The sequence below is a fragment of the Leuresthes tenuis genome, unplaced genomic scaffold (assembly GCF_036924035.1).
Source record: "Leuresthes tenuis unplaced genomic scaffold, fLeuTen1.0.hap1 SCAF_1, whole genome shotgun sequence".
NCBI classification, from domain to species: Eukaryota; Metazoa; Chordata; class Actinopteri; order Atheriniformes; family Atherinopsidae; genus Leuresthes; species Leuresthes tenuis.
Genome location: NW_027325355.1, coordinates 33,744,439 through 33,765,671, shown reverse-complemented (window position 1 = coordinate 33,765,671; position 21,233 = coordinate 33,744,439). Strand labels below are relative to the sequence as shown.

The window sequence follows — 21,233 nt, the reverse complement described above, 5'->3', positions numbered from 1 at the left end:
TAATTTCTCAAACGTTAAATTGTGTCGTGTTAAGAAATGTAATTTTCTACACATTATCTTTTTTAAAGAAACTATAAATCTAATCGTGTTTTCTTTTAAAAAAAACAGCTGAATGATGAAATTGTTTCAATAAAATTAACTTTAACCTTAAATATCATTTAAATTAAGTAACTCAGGATAAAACTGTCAGCTGACTTCTTAAGTTATATTTTCTACTTAATTCCAAAGATGTTACAAATATTTTTATGACTAAATCTCAGTTTGTTGGACCAAAAAAGGCAGTTAGGTGAAATTCCCCTCTGAAACGTATTACGGTGAAGCCTCGGAGCGGCGCATGCGCATTCCGGATGTGTCGTCACTTTAACTTCCGGTGTGAAGGGGCGGAGCTTGCAGGAGCCGCTGCATTGTAAACAGAAGTTAGCTGTTAGCACGGAGAGCTAACCTCGTATCAACACAGTGGTAATATCGGCTGGCAGGAGCAGGATGGGTGAGTCCCCACGGCGGCCCCACTGTAACCTTTAATGATTTGTAGTTTATAGAAGCATTAAATTCGTCATTAAGATGTAATAACTGCTGTTTACGAGTCATTTGTTTTGTCACTTTAATTCGGCATGTTCATAACACACCAAACGGTGATTATTCACGTAAAAGCATCGTAAAACTTTCAGAAACTGTGAGCATTCAGCAGCATTAATAGGTCCATTTTTTGTTTTCTCACCATTCACGACGACTGGATGCTTAAAACCACAGCCAGCCAGCACAAGTGAAAGATACCCGAGTAGTTTAGATAGAGTCCGATTCCTAAATGGCTTTAGTTACAATAATTATGGTTAATTGTAATAGATGTACCAGATTATAGACATTTTGGGGCCAGATGTACCTTAAACTACAATCTGAAAACTGGGATTTATTAGGATTTTTTAGAAAATATGGATTGTTTTTGAAAAACAATACAGTTAGAGCACCTCCTTTAGTATTTAATGTGAGTATTCAGGTGTGTGTTAACACGATGCCAAGGAGGAAAGACATCAGCAATGACCTTAGAGAAGCAGCTGCTGCTGCCCATCAGTCTGGGAAGGGTTATAAGGCCATTTCCAGACTATCTGGAGTCCATCATTCTACAGAGAGAAAGATTATTCACAAGTGGAAAACATTCAGGACAGCTGTCAATCTTCCCAGGAGTGGACGTCCCAGCAAGTTCACCCCAAGGTGAAGAAGCCCAGAGCTACATCTCAGACTCTACAGGCCTCAGTTAGCATGTTAAAGGTTAAAGGTCACCCCAAGGTGAAAAAGCCCAGAGCTACATCTCAGACTCTACAGGCCTCAGTTAGCATGTTAAAGGTTAAAGGTCATACATCTCAGACTCTGCAGGCCTCAGTTAGCATGCTAAAGGTTAAAGGTCACCCCGAGGTGAAAAAGCCCAGAGCTACATCTCAGACTCTACAGGCCTCAGTTAGCATGCTAAAGGTTAAAGGTCATGACAGCACAGTTAGAAAAAGACTGAACAAGGATGGCTTGTTTGGAAGGGCTGCAGGAGAAAGCCTCTTCTCTCTAAAAAGAACATGGCAGCACAGCTTAGGTTTGCAAAGCTGCATCTGAACAAAGCTCAAGACTTCTGGAACAATGTCCTTTGGACAGACCAGAGCAAAGTGGAGATGTTTGGTCCTAATGCACAGCAGCACGTTTGGAGGAAACCAAACACAGCAGATCAGCACAAACACCTCATACCAGCTGTCAAGCACGGTGGTGGAGGGCTGATGATCTGGGCTGGTTCTGCAGCCACAGGACCTGGGCACCTTGCAGTCATTGAGTCCACCATGAACTCCTCTGGATACCAAAGTATTCTAGAGTCAAATGTGAGGCCGTCTGTAAATTCTTAAGAGTTAAAGGACACAGACTCAGTTGAATGTTTCTCTCCTCAACAGCCTCCCCGTTATCCCTCTCCTCCCTGCGCCTCCTCGTCCCTTCTCTCCGCCTGCTGACGGCAGCCATGTGGCAGGTGGCACAGCAGCAAAGCGTAAAGCATTATGGGGTGTTGGAGGACTTTGTTGCCCTGGTAACTGAGGCCGTTCCACAACTTCTGACAGACAGGCAGAGGAGTCTGCTGCTGCTGGCTCTGAGAGCCAAGGTGGGTGACACATTCACAGCTGTGAGGTTGAACTTTTGGTCAAACAGATGCTTATTTCCACCTTATTCAAGTTCCTCTTGGTTCTATTTATGGTTCTTTATAGTTTTTAAGTCAGTAAAGCAACTTCAAATCAAATAAAACAGTTTATTATTATCCCCATCTGTTGATTATTTACATGTGGAGTTCCTCAGGGTTCCATAATTGACCCTCTACATTTTCACTTTCGTTAAAACAGCTTTAAATCGTGTTTTTGTCCAGCTGTTGTGTTTTTCTTCCTTTTTAGTTCTGAATTTAGTCTCTAGTAGCTCCTGGCTTGAATATCTTTTTTTTTGGCTGCTAAATGTTCTACTCAGGTGCCCCAAAATCCACAAAAATCTTTCTTCGGCCCAGCGTGAAATGACTCTGCAGTTGTTGCAGGTATTTATGGGCTCTGGCTCCGATCAGCATCGATGGGAACAGCTCACTTTTCTTTAAACATCGATGGTAATAATTCACATGGAGACTCTGAAACTTACAGCAACATCTTAAGGACAACAAGCTCTAGAGTGGGTGTGCTGCTGGAAATAACTCACTTCTGTTGGTGAAAGGTCACTTTAGCTCTCTAACAAACTGTTGTTGAAGAACTTTTTGACATTTAATATAAATACAAATAAAATAAAATAAATAAAGTGATATAACATAAAAAGTGCTGTGGCCCTGATCTCTGTCCTGTCCAACATGTCCCAGAGTCCTATGAGGCAGGAAATGCAGCTTTTACTCGGTTGTTTCAGCTGCATGTTGGATAAACTGCATCTATGAACCCCAGCCAGGCCCAAAAAGATGAATGACGTTCAGTTGGGGCGTTATTCATGCTGTGAAGAAGTTCCCAAACGAAGAAATATCTGAATCAACTGTTCTGTCAGAATCAGCGATTTACCTTTAAAACCCAAATCAACACACAGCCTTCCCGTGTTTCACTTCAAATCGTCTTTCTGTTCAGGTGACCCTCGCGGATCCAGCTGATGTTCACGCCCACCTGGACAAGATCCGCTCCATCTCAGAGGCAACGGTGAGGACTCCCACAGTTCACAGGTGTATTCAGCAGAGATGAAGACAGTTAAATCTTCACTGTTGATCAACAGATAAACTAGTTCATGACAGTAGATGCAGAGCCTGTTGCATCAAAGCAAAGCCGACTTTTGGTTGAAAACCTACATCTTTATCAGAAACATGCCAATAATGTAACGCTAACACACCAAGAGCGTTCAATGTAGCAGCGAGAGTGAGGAGAGGACCGGTGTTGTGTTGGAAACACACCTTAAACACAGCTGCAGGTTGTCTGAGTTACAGAGCGTTAGCTAAGCTGTTAGCGTTAGCTGCTGCTAAAGGAAGAAATAAATCAGTAAATAAACCATGAGGAGTTATTTCATTAGCTAAGCTGTTAGCGTTAGCTGCTGCTAAAGGAAGAAATAAATCAGTAAATAAACCATGAGGAGTTATTTCTCAGATGCTTCCATTTCCCTGCTCTGAAGTTCAGGCTCTGAGAGCTGGAACTGATCCTCTTTGTGGCTCAGTTCCTTCAGTCCAGCGTTGAATTGGACCAAGTTGTTAAAACAGTGGGATGAAAAGTAGTTGTCTTTAGCTTAAGTTGGCCCCGCCTCCTCTGCTAAGCCTCACCTCCACCCTGCTGGGCGGATGAAGCCAGCTTCTGGTGGAAATGTTCTGCTGTCAGCTGCACTGAGGAGCATGCATCTTCCATCCAGCAGCAGCCTCAGAGGATATAAGAGCCCAGTGGATAAACTATATCTGAGGCTAATGTTCCAGCAGAGTTAGCTAAAGACTGTGAATGTGCAGCAGCCACTTTTCATCCCACTGCTTTAACAACTTGGTCCAGTTCAACTTAAGGAGTATATATATCTACATATAAACTATATCTGAGGCTCATGTTCCATTGATGTACTTTAGAAATGAAAGTCAGAACAACTTTCAAACAAACTAAAACAATACCAGGGTTGTGTTTTGGGGAGTTTTACACCCTTCTACACCTCTTTCACACACTATGGAAGCTTTTTAAAGGTTAAGTGCTTTGACCTGATGACCGTTCTCTCGGCAGCTGGATGGTGATGTTGGCGAATGCTGCTCTGCTCTGTCGACTCTCGCCACCAAACTGACGCGGACCCCGGCCGACACTCGGCTCCTCCTGGAGGTCGGTGTCGCTTTCAACCGCAGCTTTACTCCAGTTTCATTTCATCATCATCATCATCATCTTTGTGTTGGTGTTCCAGGAGGTGTTTAACCAGAGCTTTGACTCCGCCCTCCAGTCCCTCGTATCGGACTTCCTGTCCAGGATCGAGCAGCAGTTCCCCGTCCCTGACTTCAAACAGGTGCTCGTCAGCTGGTTAATAAGCTGCTCCTCATCCTCGCCTCTTCATCATGTTTGGTGTGGTCTTTGCATCCTTCAGGCCGCCTCCTGGCTCCATGCTGCTCCAGCTGCTCTGGACGACTGTCTGCAGGCGGCAGACAGGAGCGATCTGAGGGAGCTTCTGACCAATCAGAGCTGTCGGCTGGGGCGAGTAACAACCACAGGTACGACATCGCAGACCTCTGAGAGAATCAGGGTCCAGTCCAGGTTTTTCATCTCTTCTTCTCCTCAGTTGATTGCGACACTGAGAGGACCCTCCTATCCACCTGGTCCCACCCCCTCCTCGCAGAACCGTCCAATCCTGACCCCCCTCCCTCCGACACGGCCGTCCAATCGGACGATCCTCTGCAGCTGGACGTGGAGCTGGTGAAGGTGGAGGTGGTGGTGATGACGGAGGACGAACAGGAGGGTGTAGAGGAGACTGTGATTGGTGAGACCGTGTCGCCCGCAGTGTCAACGTCCAATCAGAGTTCAGCAGCAGAGTGTCTGGTCACACCTGTGGGCAGGTGAGACGCCTTCAGTGGGCCGGGACCCTCCAAAGGCCTCACAGCTGTCTGATAACCTGCTTTGTTCCTGTCAGGTTGAAGGACTCCCCTGGAGACTTTCCCAGTCAATCAGATCCTTCCAGCTCTGAGGTCACAGCCAACGCTCTGCACAGCATTTCCCACAATTCTCAGCGGGTGGCTCACAGGTGTCCTCAGTGTGGCAAATGTTTCATCTACAGGTCTCAGGTGAGTGTTTGACCCACAGAGCGACTCTTCCTCAGTGGCTCCCAACTGAACATCGGTCGATTTCTGCAGGTGATCCGCCACCTGCGCACCAACAGGTCCTGCGCTTCGGCTTTATCCACGACCACGACCAGGGCTGTGACCACGCTCAGTCAACCCGGAGAGCCTCGCCCCCCGGGGCCCCGCCCCCCCAGGACCCACACATGCTTCCAATGCAACGCCGCCTTCAGAACCAAAGCAGAGCTGCTGTCGCACCAGCGCACCCACCGGGCGCGGCCCGTCTATCAGTGCAGCCGCTGCGACAAGGCCTTCCACCACCTGTCCAGCCTGACCAATCACAAACAGACCCACCTGGACAAGGGAGGCTTCACCTGCAGCAGGTGTGACAAGGTGTTCGAGTCGGCCAAGGAGAGGGACGCCCACCGCCTGCAGCACCGGCTGCCCGACCTGACCTGCAGCGTGTGCGAGCAGACCTTCAGCTCGCAGACGCTGCTGCTGCGGCACCTGCAGACGCACTCGGTGGAGGGCGCCGAGCTGTGCTACAGCTGCCGCTTCTGCGACCAGAGCTTCCCAGGTAACCTGTGCAGGTAGACCGCTGCCGTAGGAACAGGTCAGCGCTGATAGAGCCCAGCTGCGGAAGCCAGAAATCAGCAAAATTAGCCACCAGAAGTTCTCCTTCATGACTTTGGTCCAGTTGATCTTGAACTGGAGCCAGAGTCCTTCGCTTTAGACGAGCCGATAAAACTTTGCATGTCTTGTTTCCAAGCTGTGACACACATCTGTGGCAGATGTTCAGCAGCGAGGCTGAATTGGTTAAAGTGTTGTTGTTGGAACCGATCATCTCAGCTGACGAGGTTTGTCTCTGCAGGGGTGACGCAGCTCCGTATCCACCAGCGCACGCACACCTTCCGTTCGTACCGGTGCGACCAGTGCAACAAGACGTATGGCTCGCTGGCGGGCCTGCAGTCCCACCGCGCGAGCCACAGCAGCGAGAGCCGCTTCCTGTGTCCGCAGTGCGGCAAACGCTTCAAGACGCGCGACGGCCTCGAGGGCCACCTGAGGACGCACACCGGCGAGCGGCCCTACCGCTGCCCCTACTGCCCCAAGGACTTCACCGCGCTCGCCGGCCTCAACGTGCACGTGCGCCGGCACACCGGAGAGCGGCCGTACGTGTGCACGGTGTGCGGTAAGGGCTGGCCGTCCGGCGGCGACCTGCAGAAACACATGAGGACGCACACCGGGGAGCGGCCGTACGCCTGCCAGGACTGTGGGAAGGCCTTCTCCATCTCCTGTCACCTGACCGAACACCGCAGGATCCACACAGGTGAGGCCGCTCACATGACCCCTTCAGGAAGAGTTTTCTTTTGCTTTACTGTCCGTCTGTCCTGCAGGGGAGAAACCCTTCTCCTGTCCCGAGTGCGGCAAATGTCTGCGGAGGAAGTTCGACCTGAAGAAGCACCTGTTGTCCCACAGCAACGTCCGTCCCTACGCCTGCGCCTTCTGCCCCAAGAGCTACACCCGCAAGACTCACCTGAACCGACACCTGCTGACGCACGGGACCGCTGGTGGAGGGGCGGCGGGGGTGGAGACGGCCGAGGAGGCGTGACAACGGTTTCGTTAGTTTCAGGAACTTTTCCTCCTGTAGTGACATCATCGGCCACGGTTATTGATCTGTCAGGGTCGCCATGGTGATGCGGAGGGGTCACAAAAGTCCCAGAAAGGTTTTACAAAGACCCCAGAACCATTCAGGCCGAACAGAACCGAAGAGTAACCCAAGCAGGGGGAAACCGGCTCATTGATACAGATGCAAACAGTGAAGACAACCAGCAGGCAGGAATAAGACAGGAAACACAAAAAAAGACCCAAACACAAGAATAAGAAACAAGAACACAACAGAATTCAAGTTCTGAATCCACACATGGTGAAAGATGGACTTAATTTCATCCCAACAACATCATCGAGTTCAGTTTTTCACTGTTAATGGATAAAAGATTAAAACCAAATGTTCTGTATTTTTCCAGCTAAAAAGTAGGAAGCATCAGACCTTTAATCAGCTTGTTTCAGCTCAGAGCTCTTCTCTGAAAATAACTCTTTTATGCCTCCAAATATCCATTTAATTGCATTTCATGATGAATAGTCCCATTAAGCTGGAACACTGGACCAATCTGTGTTGAATAAAACAAACGTGAAATTGTCTTTAGTTTGACTTTGCTTCAGAACCCCCAAAGATCAGTGCTTCCTGCTCCCTTTGTTCAGACATGGAGCTGCTGGTTTGTTTTACTCATGTTAAACATGTTAAAAAGTGGATTCAATGTCAACTTTTGTCAGGAGAAAAACCTAAAAGCTGTTTTAAAAACTGGATCTCTGTGGGGTTCGGAGCTTTTTCTCCTTTAAGCGGACAAGTTCATGGAGAAAAGGATGTTTTCAGTCACAGGGATCTTCTTTGCTAACCTAAAGTCGCCTCAGCTCGGTTCCTGGGTCAGTCCAACCATCCTTTAGCGATGTTTCCTTTCACGCCTTTCATACTTTTCTTTCATATTCTGCAGCTGTGTTGTGGTTTCGGTCTAAACTTGGGGCTGTATGTGACCGGTTAAGGCTGCAGGCTTGTTTTCATCAGTGCATGAGCAGAAAATTCTGAGTGATTTACTGTAACACCTGGTGATTGGTGGAGTTTTCAGCTTTTGGATCTGTGTTTTTCTGCTATAAAATCCACAATAACCTGAAGAGATGTTGGATTGTTTGTCTGTTTCTTCACAGGATTTGGAATTGAGGCTTTAATCAGACCAGAGGCCGGTGTGGTAGGCAGGATGTCGACAAACTTTATTAGCATCGTCTTGCTTGACAAGGAGGAAGTAATGATTGTCTGGTGTGTGTGTTAGCATTTAATCGTCGTCTCCTCCCACCCGCTCGATAACTTTCCTCATCCACCTGCCCATCCTGAACAGGTGAGTGTAGAAGCCGTACTTCCCGTCGCGGTCGCAGCCTTCGCCCCAAGACACGATGCCGATCTGATACCAGCGGTTCTCCGCCGGGTACTGCCCAGGAAACCAGATGAATGACACCCGTTACTCAAATGAATCTCTAAAAATGATCAGCAACATGCACAAAAATAAAGTAACAGTAGCTTTGCTTGATGATGGAGACATTAGAAACCCAGAGATGTCTGATTTAAGAAGTTTATCATCACCATATGTCAACATTTACTGGTAAACTCATCACATCACTCAGGCAAATGTTTCATTGATTGAGCGGCTGTTTCAGACAGCTCAAACAGCTCCAAACCCAAGTTCAGGTTCAGATTGAAGGAACAAAGACGATAACTAAGTGCTGTGGTATTCGCCAGACTCCATAAATAAGATCTGGGGTTACCGCTTACTTCAGAAGTCATACAATTAATTAAATAGGGTGAGTTTGTCACATGACCTTAGGATAAACACCCGTTCTGAAGGCCTCAGAGTCTATTTTAGAGGCACCTCTAGATGGATATGAGACCATAACCGGGATATGAGACCATAACCGAGATATGAGATCATAACCTGGATATGAGACCATATCTGGGATATGAGACCATAACAGGGATATGAGACTATATCCAGGATATGAGACCATATCTGGGATATGAGACCAAAAACCACCTTAAACAAACTTATAAAATGTTATAAAATGAATTAAAAATAGCAATGGAAAGCCAACCACAATGCATCTCACCTTCATTACGAATGGTCCTCCGCTGTCTCCCTCACAGGCGTCGCCACGTTGGCTTTCCTCTGGTTTAAAACCTGCGACATAGGAAGGGTGAATCTGACGTTTTGACCAAACTTTGCACTGGGGTTCAATCAGTCATGATGAGATATTTCAGGATGAAGCTTAAAACATCTTCTTCGTTAATGAACACAAAAAGAAAATTACCAGCACAGAACATGTTGTTTGTGATCCTCACTGATGTGGACTTGCGGCAGGTGCCCTGGTCCACAATTGGTAGGTGTATTTGCTGGAGGACTGTGGGTAAATTTCTCGCGGATGGGTTCCAGGTTTCCTTTAGGTTCCCCCAGCCGGTCACTCGCCCTTTAAAACCTTTAGACATCAGACTGTGGGAAAAATCATATCCGTGAACCAGTACGACTGGTGACATTCCCCCTCTTACATCTTTTCTCCAGCATAGCAGATATTAGATGGCAGCTAAATAAAGACAAATACCAAACAGAGTGTATCTTACGTCCTGGCAACCTCCTTGCTGGGCAGGCAGATCGGGTGGATCTCATTGGTGAATGTGACCGGCCGTCTTAAATGCAGCAGAGCGATGTCCCGGTTCAGATTTTCCTTCCAGTTGTATTTGGGATGGACGATGATTTCGTCGATCGCCACGATCTTCTCAATTCCACGCTCAAACCTTGAAGAAAAGGGAAATATCGTCATATGGGGGCTGGATAGTGTAGTGGTAAGATTGCCACCTTTCATGTGGGTGACCTGAGTTCAAATCCCCTGCATGAAAAATGTACCACCAGTAGGGGTCCTTAGGCAAGACCCCCTTACCCTATCTGTAAGTCGCTTTGGATAAAAGCGTCTGCTAAATGCATAAACATAAACATATGGCTGTAAAGCCTCTCAGAATTGACCGGAGGAAACCGGACAGGTGGTTTTACTTGGCTCGGTTGTGTTTTCCGAGGCGGACCAGGATGTCGTTGGTGGTGAAGTTCTTGTTCCAGGGTGGGTACAGGATGCAGTGAGCTGCAGTGAGGATCCACTGATCACTGACCAGGCTGGCTCCACACAGAAGCTCCTGTGGGCTTCGTTTATACAGCATCACCTGCCTGCAAACAAGAAAGTCGTCGTTGGTGTACCTTTTACGAATTTTGATGCTAGAAGACGATTACAAAGTGCACCACGTTACCATGGTGCTGAGGCCTCCTCGGCGTCATCACCTCCAACAATGCGTTTCTCTCTGTACGATTCCAACAGCTCATCCTCCTTCGCATCCTTTTTTGCTACCTTTTCAAAGAGTGGACGCAGCCCGCAGTCTGCAACACAACCAGACAGCAAACTAGTCAGAAAGATGGTCAACAGCACTGTAAACTAACCAGTGAGTAACCCTGTTACCTGTCAATCCATCAGTTTAGACAGAACCCGAATGTTCTGCGTTAGACTCAGTTCAGATCAGCTCCTCCCCTGTTTCTAGCAACAGAGGAATCCCACCCTACCTGTCACCCACATCCTCCCACATCAGCAGAAGAAGCAGCTGGAGAGACTGAACCAGAACAAGGCAGCAGGTCCAGATTCTGTCAGCCCCAGGATCCTGAAGACCTGTGCAGAACACCTATGTGGGATGCTACAGCACCTCTTCCACCTTAGCCTGATTCAGGAGGATGTTCCAGTGCTGTGAAAGACTGCCTTGTTCCAGTTCCTACAAAAATCTCATCCGTCTGCCCTCAGTGACGGCAGGACATTTGCATTCACTACCTACATCATGGCTGTGCTGTTACTAGCTCCAGCTTAGTCACGCATTTTCATTACTTTTCACACGTCCTGCAAATTGCGACGTTGTCCCGCATTGTTACTGACAGTCAGACTCCAGTTTTGAAATGTTGGGATTGGCATTTATCAAATGGCTGTGTGGAGAAAGCAGTGAGGCTGTCATCAGGGGCGGGGCGGGATGTTTGTTCACGTCAATCAAAAGGGAAAAACAAAAAACAATGCAAATCAGGTCAGAACGGCACCGGCATGCAGTGCGAAACATGGTCGGAAAGGGAAGAAAACACGACTCGTACAACCGAGGAAAGAAAATGCTGCTACACCAAAGACTGGGAAACTATCTCCTCCTGGGTAAAACCAAAACAAGGTGAGTCTGGGAAAGTTTGAGTCATTTTTCCGTTTCACACAGAGGTGAATCCGACGTGAAACGACACAGACGATGCGAGACTCACAAAAAGCACAATAATTGAAAGAACAATAGTACTCCTGACTATTGACTCTGTTTAATTGTACACAGTCAAGTGTGTCAACTTGAGAGGAGCTGTGAAATAGTATGAAAGCTCCGTGCTCCAAGCAGTCTGTTGGGCTGCTGAATCAACCAGATGGCAAAGATAGTAATGTTACAAGCTAAGGGGCAGAATAGAGAGCTTTATTTTTTATTTTAGACTACCTCGATGCATTGGCATCCCACACTGTCCCACACAAACATTCGTCCCACATCTGGTGAATTGGAATCTGGTCACCCAATACGTAAGTGAACACCTTTCATAACTCACAACAGTTTTCTTATCATCCTGGTGTTGGTGTTGAAGATGCCGTCATCTACCTGCTTCAACTCTTATCTAGACAAAGCAGGAAGCACTGTGAGGATCGTGTTCTTTGATATCTCCAGTTCTTTTGATACAATTCAGACTGCACTGCTATGCAAGAAGCTGCAGAAAATCCAGGTGGATGCCTCCGCAACCACCTGCATTATGGACTACGTGACAAACAGTGAGTGAGACTGAAGGATTGTGTGTCTGAGTAGGTGGTCAGCAGCACCACAGGAGACTGTAAGCTCACTGTTTCTCTTCACACCTCAAGCTTCCAGCACAACTCAGAGTCCTGTCATCTCCAGAAATACTCAGCTGACCATCCAGATGGTCTCTGGAGCAGAGGCTGAGTTCAGGGAAACTGATCGATCGCTTTGTGGAATGGTTTGGGAACCATCACCTCATCTTGTAAAGAAGAAGCTTAGGTCCTTCAACAGTTCCACTACGATGTTACATATCTTTATCAAACTGATGAAGAAGGCTGGCTCTGAGCATAACAAAGTGTTGAAACAACAGTGTGTTCAGTTAGAGGCTTCTTCAGCTACACTGCAACACAGACCAGTACAGGTTCAGATTCAATAGCCCTACGCAATGACCTACCTACACTTTCAACTAGGCTGTAAACCTGTTAACTAGCTAGCTACCGAGTCAGACAGAAAGCAAGAAACTGAAGATGGTAAACCAGTTACTTACACCACATATTACACCAATTGTTAACCGAGTCACTGAATCCATTAAGCAACCAACAAACGCTAATGAGCATGTCAAGTTTTTGGTCTTTTGGTCACGATTCAACAATTCAAACAAGTTTTTGATGCACCTGTTTACTGGTTAGTTAAAGAGTTGGCTGGGTAATCCTAACACAGCCAGTTAGGGCATGGTAAGGTTCCCTGATGTTTGGTATGATGAACCAATGAACCGACTCACCACTTTCTCCTTGTCCAAAAGTGGTGGGATTGAAGAACAGCTTCTTGGCTGGAGTTAAGACGGAGCGCTCCATGCCACTAGTCTCTCCTTCACCAGCCAGTGGATCATCTGAGAGACACAGGTGGACAGTAAGACAGGTGAAAGGCATGTGGACAGGTACAATGATGTATTAATGGCTTGTTGGTTTGTATTGTACCACACAGCTGTAGGTCACAGTAGTCAATCGTTATGTTTCCAGATACATCCACGTAGCACCAGGGGCCCTCTGGGTCATTGTCAGGGTTTCGGCACTTGTTGCCTTGCAGCTCCACCTCAGGGATGAACTCTTTATCTTGGCTGAGGGCTGTGGTCTCTGGCGATGACCACTGCAGACAGGCGTGGCCTTGCATGCTGACACTCAGGTCTCCAATGTAGTCTATGCCATAATTTGGCAAACATTTTTCAGTTTTGACAGGTTCTGGGGCCACAGTGGATGGAGCAAAGTCCTCGCCTAGAAAAAGAACCGACTGTAAATCAGACTGGTCAATACAACGCAGCGTTCTCACTGCAGGTCACCAGCAGTTATACACAGAATGTGGCCCGAGCTTTAAGTCACTTCTGATAGACACTTGCCACATTTTGGTACTCTGCAGGTCTCTTTCTGAACTGTTGGGTCTTTGGTGAAACACCAAGGTCCCTCTGGACGGTCATCGGGGTTCCTACAGAAGTTCTCCTGCAGGATACTGTTTGGTTCTGAAGCATTATACTCCCTACAGAGCGGTAAACAGAGCGGTAAACAGAGCGGTAACAACAACTCGTGAACAGCTCAGAGAACAGGTCTATAAGCTACCTTACAGGTGGCAGGGAGTTGGTCGTTTGTTATATCTATTCATAAATTAACTAAGTTAAGCCCTGTGAAGGCTAGGTGACCAGTTTCTACCTCTTTCACAAGCTATTATCCAGTGTTATTCTTCCTTTCACAGAGTGCATTTGTCTTATTAGTTAGTTAGTTCCCCAAATTATAATGATGTCATGGTCAGTGAACTAGTTTGATAGTTAGTTGGCTGATTTATTGGTTAGTTTCATCAACTGTTATTTATTCATTTTTATGAGTAGTGGCTCATTAGTTAAATAGTTTAACGGCCATATGTCCCTATCAGTTGGTTAGGTGTATTTAATCAGTCAGATATGTAGTTTATTATTTAGTTAAATCAATTGTTCAAATGTGGCTAGCTGGTCCTTTGTTTGTGAAATTTCTTGAACCTGTTTCAGTATTTAAGGTTAGCTCACTTCCCTGTTTAATAAGCAGTGAGTACACTGATAACTTTATTCTCTCTTAGTTGTAACTGAGCTAGTTTGTTTGATTACTTCATTTGATGCTAAGTTACCTTGTTGTAAAGACTTCCAGGTAAGTTAGTTGTCACTTTTGACAGTGACTAAGTGAACTCTCGGGTTATTTGATGCGTTACCTGTGGATGGGATGTGGGAATCTGCCCTTCCAGTGTTGACAGATTCTGCCTGACTGTGTGATGTTGATGTTGCCCTCATAGCTGACTCCACTACCCGAGATACAGTGACCTGGGAACCCACACAGTCAGCGTTAACACAGATGTGACCACATTAATGTTTTCACATGAGGTTTGTGTTTACCTTCTATACAGTCTCTAACAACGCTGATGCTCTTTGTTGTTCTTATCGTCTGAGTTCCTTGGCAGTCTGGAGGACAGAGACACGGGGGTTACATGTTTGTGCACTGAGCTGCTCTGGACTTTGATCGTGTTTGCAGTGCAGTTTGCAGTTGAATAAACTCCACTGCACAAATAACATTTGTGATGTAATCTCAACGAGATTTCACAAAATACAACAATGAGTTAGTCTGACTTCCAGAGAGACACCTAAAACCCAAGCTGCCTCAACCAAACGAATCATTGATCCAAACTGGGTTAAAAACTTTAAACCAAACGACACTAACAAGGTGCTAAGTTTAATAAAAACTCTGTCCTTTTTTATCCATCAAAACAGACTGTCGCCAAGTTTCTTCAGCATAGCAAGATGTGAGATTACCTTCTGCACACATGTAGCTAATAAAGAAGAGACAGCATGCGTATATTTTCATGACCAGTTAAATGTTTGGACTGTACCCCGTTTCATCCTTCCAGCCACAGGTGCTTAAACCATTGAATACACATTAGGTCTGTTGGTGTTCAGAAATAAAGCTCATAGAGTGAAATGGGAAACATCCTTCCTCCATCACAGTTAACCTTGACTAACCTCGAGTTACTTACCCAGGTACTTGGCCCAGAACGTCTCCTGAAAGGACAGTTTGTTTTTGTGATTAGTTTAAAAGGATCTCTGCACAGTTAGAGGCGACGGAAGCAGTGTGTGGTGAAATCATACCGTTTTGTCCTTCTGCTCGAACACCTCTCTGGCTTCTTCGTGGTCACAGATTTCCTCGATGCACTCCCTTTCCAAGTTCCCTGACACCAAATGACACGCAGATAGATTATTTCAGTAAAAACTAATGATACGTCACAATCTTGGTTTATTTCTTCTTCATTCTTCTGAATGTTTAGTTCTTCTCCCTTAGAAACGTACTGCAGACCAGCATTTGTTGCTTATCAACAACAGGTGCAACTCACCTGGTTTCATCTCTTCAAACATTTGATTGGCTCGTCGGCCTCGAACCAGAACCTGTGATGCCAGCTGGCTGCTGAGGAAAACTACACAAAGAAGGAAAAACGTTTCAAACATCTCACCAGCACCACACTCAGCTTCCACTTCATTCCAAACTATGTCACAAATACTATAAAAATAGAGACATTACAAATCAAGTCAGGATTTATTTCAGGAGTCTTTTTTAAACCTGATTCACATCATAACGACTCCTGTCGGGTTTACATAAGTGAAAAGACTTGTTGCTTAAATTAAATCATTACAAGTTCAGTCCTGCATTCATAAGTCTGTCAAAAGAAACCAAATCCAACAAAAGCAAGTATTCAGAGATACCGGTAAAGTTTCGGGTAACGTTTCTGTTAAAGTTACCGGTAAAGTTTCCGGTAAAGTTTCTGTTAAAGTTACCGGTAAAGTTTCCGGTAAAGTTACAGTTAAAGTTGCCGGTAAAGTTACAGTTAAAGTTGCCGGTAAAGTTTTTGGTAAAGTTACAATTAAAGTTTCCGGTAAAGTTCCCAGTAAAGTTTCCGTTAAAGTTACAGTTAAAGTTGCCGGTAAAGTTCCTGGTAAAGTTACCGGTAAAGTTTCCGTTAAAGTTACAGTTAAAGTTTCTGGTAAATTTTCAGGTGAAGTTGCAGTTAAAGATACAGTTAAAGTTTCCGGTAAAGTTTCCGGTAAAATTTCCGGTAAAGTTTCCGGTAAAGTTTCCAGTAAAGTAACAGTTAAAGTTGCCGGTAAAGTTTCCGTTAAAGTTACAGGTGAAGTTTCCGTTAAAGTTACAGTTAAAGTTTCCGGTAAAGTTTCCATTAAAGTTACAGTCAAAGTTTTCGGTAAATTTTCCGATAAAGTTTCCGGTAAAGTTTCTGTTAAAGTTACCGGTAAAGTTTCCGGTAAAGTTACAGGTAAAGTTACAGTTAAAGTTGCCGGTAAAGTTTTTGGTAAAGTTACAATTAAAGTTTCCGGTAAAGTTCCCAGTAAAGTTTCCGTTAAAGTTACAGTTAAAGTTTCCGTTAAAGTTACAGTTAAAGTTTCCGTTAAAGTTACAGTTAAAGTTTTCGGTAAAATTTTCGGTAAAGTTTCTGGTAAAGTTGCCGGTAAAGTTATAGTTAAAGTTATAGTTAAAGTTTCCAGTAAATTTTCCGGTAAAGTTTCCATTAAAGTTTCCGTTAAAGTTTTCCATAAAGTTACCGGAGAAGTTACAGTTAAAGTTTCCGATAAAGTTACAGTTAAAGTTGCCGGCAAAGTTACCGGTAAAGTTTTCGGTAAAGTTGCCGGTAAATTTTCAGGCAAAGTTACAGTTAAAGTTCCCAGTAAAGTTTCCGTTAAAGTTACAGTTAAAGTTTCTGGTAAAGTTTCTGGTAAAGTTACCGGTAAAGTTTCCGTTAAAGTTACAGTTAAAGTTTCTGGTAAATTTTCAGGTGAAGTTACAGTTAAAGATACAGTTAAAGTTTCCGGTAAAGTTTCCGGTAAAATTTCCGGGAAAGTTTCCGGTAAAGTTTCCAGTAAAGTAACAGTTAAAGTTGCCAGTAAAGTTTCCGTTAAAGTTACAGGTAAAGTTTCCGTTAAAGTTACAGTTAAAGTTTCCGGTAAAGTTTCCGGTAAAGTTTCCAGTAAAGTTGCCGGTAAAGTTACAGTTAAAGATACAGTTAAAGTTTCCGGTAAAGTTTCCGGTAAAATTTCCGATAAAGTTTCCAGTAAAGTAACAGTTAAAGTTGCCGGTAAAGTTTCCGTTAAAGTTACAGGTAAAGTTTCCGTTAAAGTTACAGGTAAAGTTTCCATTAAAGTTACAGTTAAAGTTTCCGGTAAAGTTTCCGGTAAAGTTTCCGGTAAAATTTCCGATAAAGTTTCCAGTAAAGTAACAGTTAAAGTTGCCGGTAAAGTTTCCGTTAAAGTTACAGGTAAAGTTTCCGTTAAAGTTACAGGTAAAGTTTCCATTAAAGTTACAGTTAAAGTTTCCGGTAAAAGTAACAGTTAAAGTTGCCGGTAAAGTTTCCGTTAAAGTTTTCGGTAAAGTTTCCATTAAAGTTACAGTTAAAGTTTCCGGTAAAGTTACAGTTAAAGTTTTCGGTAAAATTTTCGGTAAAGTTTCCATTAAAGTTGCCGGTAAAGTTTTCCATAAAGTTGCCGGCAAAGTTACCGGTAAAGTTTTCGGTAAAGTTGCCGGTAAATTTTCAGGCAAAGTTACAGTTAAAGTTACAGTTAAGGTTTCCAGTAAAGTTACAGTTAAAGTTGCCGATAAAGTTTCCATTAAAATTACAGTTAAAGTTTCCGATAAAGTTACAGTTAAACTTGCCGGCAAAGTTACCGGTAAAGTTTTCGGTAAAGTTGCCAGTAAAGTTTCCATCAAAGTTTCTGGTAAAGTTTCAGGTAAAGTTTTCGGTAAAGTTGCCAGTAAAGTTTCCATCAAAGTTTCTGGTAAAGTTGCCGGTAAAGTTTCCATTAAAGTTACAGTTAAAGTTTCCGGTAAAGTTACTGGTCATAATGTCGAAGAACAGACTTTGAGGGTAAACTCTTCTGAAGTGTCCCATATAGATGCAGTTTTCCTGGTTCAAGAGTCAAATCTGGGTGAACATTGTGGTCATTTCTCAAACGCACAGTGAGAGAAGAAGAGTTTAATCTAATCACAGATAACTTTCAGAATCTGAACTCCAAAATTCAGTTTTAATCTGGACTTTTGTGATTTCTCGAACACAACGATCCTAAAAAGCAGTAACACGAAGAAAGAAGGGTTCAGTACCGTGGTTAGATGCACAGCTGTGCAGGACAAACAGCAGCAGAACCGCAGCACACTTAAATCTCGGTTCCACCATGATCCAGACCTGTGAGCAGAACCTCAGAACCAAATCTAACAGCCACCAGTCCGTGTCTCTGAGTCCGTCTCTCTGAGTCCGTCTCTGCTGGCTGCGGGGGGATTATTGACCGAAGGGTCAAAGTATGAGTCAGGCTGATGAGTCGGACATGTTTAATGTGACTTTCCTGCATGTTTACCTTGAATGAACAACTCAGTGTGCACGTAGTGTCCATTCAGAGCTCAGATTAACACAAGAAATGGACAAATACCGTTACTCTCTGTGATGTTTGGCCCAGAGGTGTCCAGTGTTTTAGAATCACGTATTTTCTAAAAGGGATTTTAAAATGTCCCATTTGGGTCCGAAACCCACAAACATTCAGAGTAACTTCACTTTACATCGACAGAAGCAGAACATTAGACACATAAGATGCTGACAGTGAAGATTTTGGAGTTAAATGGACTTAAAATGACAAACTGATCGTAAAATAGCTGCTGGTGATGGAGGTGAAATAAATGTAAAATTTCATCTCACATAATTGTTCGAAACTTGGGCTTGATGTCGAACTTTAAGAGTTTGATAGAGTCAGGTAGATATAAATTCCTTGTTTTTATTTGTTGATTGACTTTTAATTGTGACTGTATAAATCAATATTTTCAGGCTAATCTTCTGGAAAACTTATTGTTTTGATATAAAATGCTATTAAAATGCTAAATATTGGCTGTTAATGTGGTGATGACAGTAAATACGAATGTGACTGAAATCAAAAAGAATCATTGGATCCATCTATGACTCCGACCGGATGGACTTTTGAATCCGAGGTTGGCAGAACTCCGTCATCTGTGTGCAGAAGAGACGCTGTTCAGGTCAGAGGTCAGGCTCACGCCGTTTTTACGCCCCTCTTGCTACACAGGTTTAATAAAAATGTGACTGATTAATAAGAACGAAGGCAGGAGTGACTGCTGTGGCCTGAACAGATGTGCTGCAGCTCATACGAGCTCTATTGATCAGGCCTGTGTGACTCAGCTCAGCTCACAGATCAAATATTTACCTGCAGATACTGAGGTGAAAGTCTCACGGCCTGTGATGTTCAGTGTGTATCACACATCAATAATCAGCAGCTGAGCTTTATTTTAGAAACATGCTAAAACGCTGAAAGAGGGGAAATGCTGCCCTCTTCTTGCACCGACACCAACTGGAAAGCTTTCTTCATAAAGCTGGAAAATAAATAAGATGCGCTTGAGTTTATTACACTGAGGCTATATGGATCCTTCATTAAAATACTTACAGTTAAATATAGAACTACTGCTGCAGATAGATGATAGAATCCAATCAGAACTCAACCGCTGTGAGAAAGATTTTCACCTTTGCAACATTCTGCTTTGAGCCTCTTACAAACTAATGTGTTCAGTGTTTACAGCAGGAAAACCAAGAATATCGCCAACTCTTGAATATGCCAATAACATTAGTGAAGAAGTAATCAAATGAGTCTGGATGATCGCACGTGCGCAACCTTCCAGCGGTTTCTCAGCTCCCAGGAAATCTGGCCTGTGATGGATCCTGATAGGAAAGCATGACTCAGATATTTCAGAATAAAAGCCTCTGCATGAACAACGGAGAGTTGAAAGATTTACACATTTAATGAAGTAAATAAGTCAGATATAATCTTCAACAATCCAACAAACAACAGCGCAGTAACACATCTGTGAAACATCAGATTAACGGAATCATTACGCTTTAAGGAAGCACGGCTGCATTCAGGCTGAAGTTCAGCTTTATTATTGTGAATAATTAGCAGAGAAGACAGCAGATATAATGACAACAATATTTAGAGTAGATAACACCAACACTGCTGCTTTCTTTATATGATCCATGTCTTAAAAGCTTTTGCAACTCAAACATTTGAGTTTTCTGACAATTTGACCGGATTTTCTGAGGCTTTGGTCAGAATCTGCTGGTGTCATCACGCCTATGGTACGTTACCCGGGGCAGAACAGAACAGAACTCGACTGTCTGATAGAACTGAATCATTCTGTCAGTTTAAACATTGGAGCAGAACCAGAGAAGATCTGTCAGCAGGTTGGAAATTCATCTGGGCTGACTGCGGCTCAGTGATTCCTCTCTGATGTCACAGTTTGTCACATGTGCAGCAAACTAACTGCAGCTGAATGGTCTCAGCTGCAGAGAAACACAACATACTGATATTCAGTGTGAAGCTTTGACTGGAAACACAGAAAAACAACATCCTGGAAGAATGGCAGCTTCCATCTTTAAAGGACTGGAAGAGGAAGAAGTTTCCAAGGAATCATTCAGAAGAGTTTCAACCAGAAAGTGACTGAATCCATGAATCTGAAAAGGTGTTTCTGAGTGAAAGAGACAGACATGTAGAGACTGAACTATCTGTTCAACAGTGATTCTCTGACAGGAGGAAACTCTTTGTGCTCAACACAGAGACACTGAGGAACCAGGAAACCAGAACCAGAACCCAGGAAGCAGAGGTTCTTCTTCAGTGAATGTGGTGTTGAAGGTGTGGAGGTGGATCAGTGTGTCAGAGGAGACTCTGTAGAAGGACAGAGTGCCAGCAGGACGGTCCACATACACTGCAGCTCTGTTAGAGACAGAGGAGGAGGAGGAGGAGGAGGAGGAGGAGGAGGAGGAGGAGGAGGAGGAGGAGGAGGAGGAGGAGGAGATGGATGTTACTCTGTTATTGTGCCAGACAGAGTAACCTCCATCAGAGCAGATCAGACTCCAGGACTGATCGTTCCGTCCAAACAAACAGTCTCTGTATCCTCTCCTGCTGATTCTTCTGTAACTCACTGATATATAAACTGTTCCTCTCCACTCGACCTCCCAGAAACAGCGACCAGTCAGAACATTTCTACACAGCAGCTGATAGTGATTAAATCTGTCTGGATGATCAGGATATGACTGAACCTCCTCCACCTGTGTCACCTTCCTGTTGTCGTCAGACAGTTTCAGTTCTCTGCTCACTGTGTTTGTGTCGATGGTGAGTCGACAGGAATCTGATGGAGAGAACAAACACAATCCAGCTGCAGTTATTGATCTATCATCTGTTCACTTTGATCAGTGAGGGATGTGACAGTGAAGATGGCTGGATGTCATGAATCAGATGAAGAACACACTTACACTTCCTCAGACCTGGTGTCAGCCATCGTTCTCCAGCAGGCTCCACCCTGAAAGGAGGAAAAGAACTGCTAGAGTTTTCAGGACTCCACAACTAGTATCTAGAATGAGCCAGTCACATTCCAGCTTATGCTGGAGGAGTTGTGGAGCACATCCTGCCAATCAGAGCCATTTATTCTGGTTCTG

The 21,233-nt window shown here is 44.4% G+C and overlaps 3 protein-coding genes across 4 annotated transcripts in view; 1 reads left to right on the top strand and 2 right to left on the bottom strand.

Moving 5' to 3' along the window:
* Positions 1 to 374: 374 nt before the first annotated feature.
* LOC140288556 (uncharacterized) lies at positions 375 to 7,981 on the top strand. 2 transcript variants are annotated; one of them, XM_072379196.1, is made up of 11 exons: positions 376 to 487; positions 1,926 to 2,128; positions 3,108 to 3,176; positions 4,221 to 4,313; positions 4,393 to 4,491; positions 4,570 to 4,693; positions 4,762 to 5,035; positions 5,110 to 5,260; positions 5,330 to 5,831; positions 6,126 to 6,581; positions 6,649 to 7,981. In XM_072379196.1, exons 1-11 carry the CDS (start codon positions 484 to 486, stop codon positions 6,861 to 6,863), a joined length of 2,190 nt encoding a protein of 729 aa, XP_072235297.1. In that variant the 5' UTR covers positions 376 to 483; the 3' UTR covers positions 6,864 to 7,981. The 2 variants fall into 2 exon arrangements, with proteins under 2 accessions (XP_072235296.1, XP_072235297.1); XM_072379195.1 differs by having other exon boundaries at positions 375 to 487; positions 4,393 to 4,693.
* Positions 7,982 to 8,053: 72 nt separating this feature from the next.
* On the bottom strand, positions 8,054 to 18,011 carry f2 (coagulation factor II (thrombin)). Its single transcript, XM_072379197.1, has 15 exons — positions 17,852 to 18,011; positions 15,084 to 15,164; positions 14,842 to 14,921; positions 14,730 to 14,754; positions 14,095 to 14,160; positions 13,914 to 14,022; positions 13,078 to 13,214; positions 12,662 to 12,955; positions 12,466 to 12,573; positions 10,149 to 10,275; positions 9,901 to 10,068; positions 9,474 to 9,647; positions 9,167 to 9,345; positions 8,966 to 9,036; positions 8,054 to 8,292 (listed from the first exon to the last, which is right to left on the bottom strand). The coding sequence occupies exons 1-15, from the start codon at positions 17,922 to 17,924 to the stop codon at positions 8,140 to 8,142; spliced, it is 1,845 nt and encodes a 614-aa protein (XP_072235298.1). The 5' UTR covers positions 17,925 to 18,011; the 3' UTR covers positions 8,054 to 8,139.
* Positions 18,012 to 19,497: 1,486 nt separating this feature from the next.
* Positions 19,498 to 21,233, bottom strand: part of LOC140291231 (uncharacterized) — a 35,678-nt gene continuing 33,942 nt past the window's right edge. Inside the window, exons 31-32 of the mRNA XM_072379400.1 lie at positions 21,051 to 21,097; positions 19,498 to 20,926 (exon numbers count right to left, since the gene is read on the bottom strand). Coding sequence (XP_072235501.1) covers positions 20,346 to 20,926; positions 21,051 to 21,097 — 628 coding nt within the window. The 3' untranslated portion in view covers positions 19,498 to 20,345. The remainder of the gene's footprint in view (positions 20,927 to 21,050; positions 21,098 to 21,233) is intronic.

What these genes read in the sequence shown, in the direction of transcription:
- LOC140288556 (XM_072379195.1), top strand. An exon ending in TGCTGGCTCTGAGAGCCAAG is followed by an intron (nt 2,129 to 3,107) that starts GTGGGTGACACA and finishes CTTTCTGTTCAG; the next exon opens with GTGACCCTCGCGGATCCAGC. An exon ending in GTTTCATCTACAGGTCTCAG is followed by an intron (nt 5,261 to 5,329) that starts GTGAGTGTTTGA and finishes CGATTTCTGCAG; the next exon opens with GTGATCCGCCACCTGCGCAC.
- f2 (XM_072379197.1), bottom strand. Translation starts at nt 17,924, where the DNA reads ATGGTGGAACCGAGATTTAAGTGTGCTGCGGTTCTGCTGCTGTTTGTC. An exon ending in GTTCTGGGCCAAGTACCTGG is followed by an intron (nt 14,161 to 14,729) that starts GTAAGTAACTCG and finishes TCTGTCCTCCAG; the next exon opens with ACTGCCAAGGAACTCAGACG. An exon ending in GGAAAACACAACCGAGCCAA is followed by an intron (nt 9,648 to 9,900) that starts GTAAAACCACCT and finishes CTTTTCTTCAAG; the next exon opens with GTTTGAGCGTGGAATTGAGA.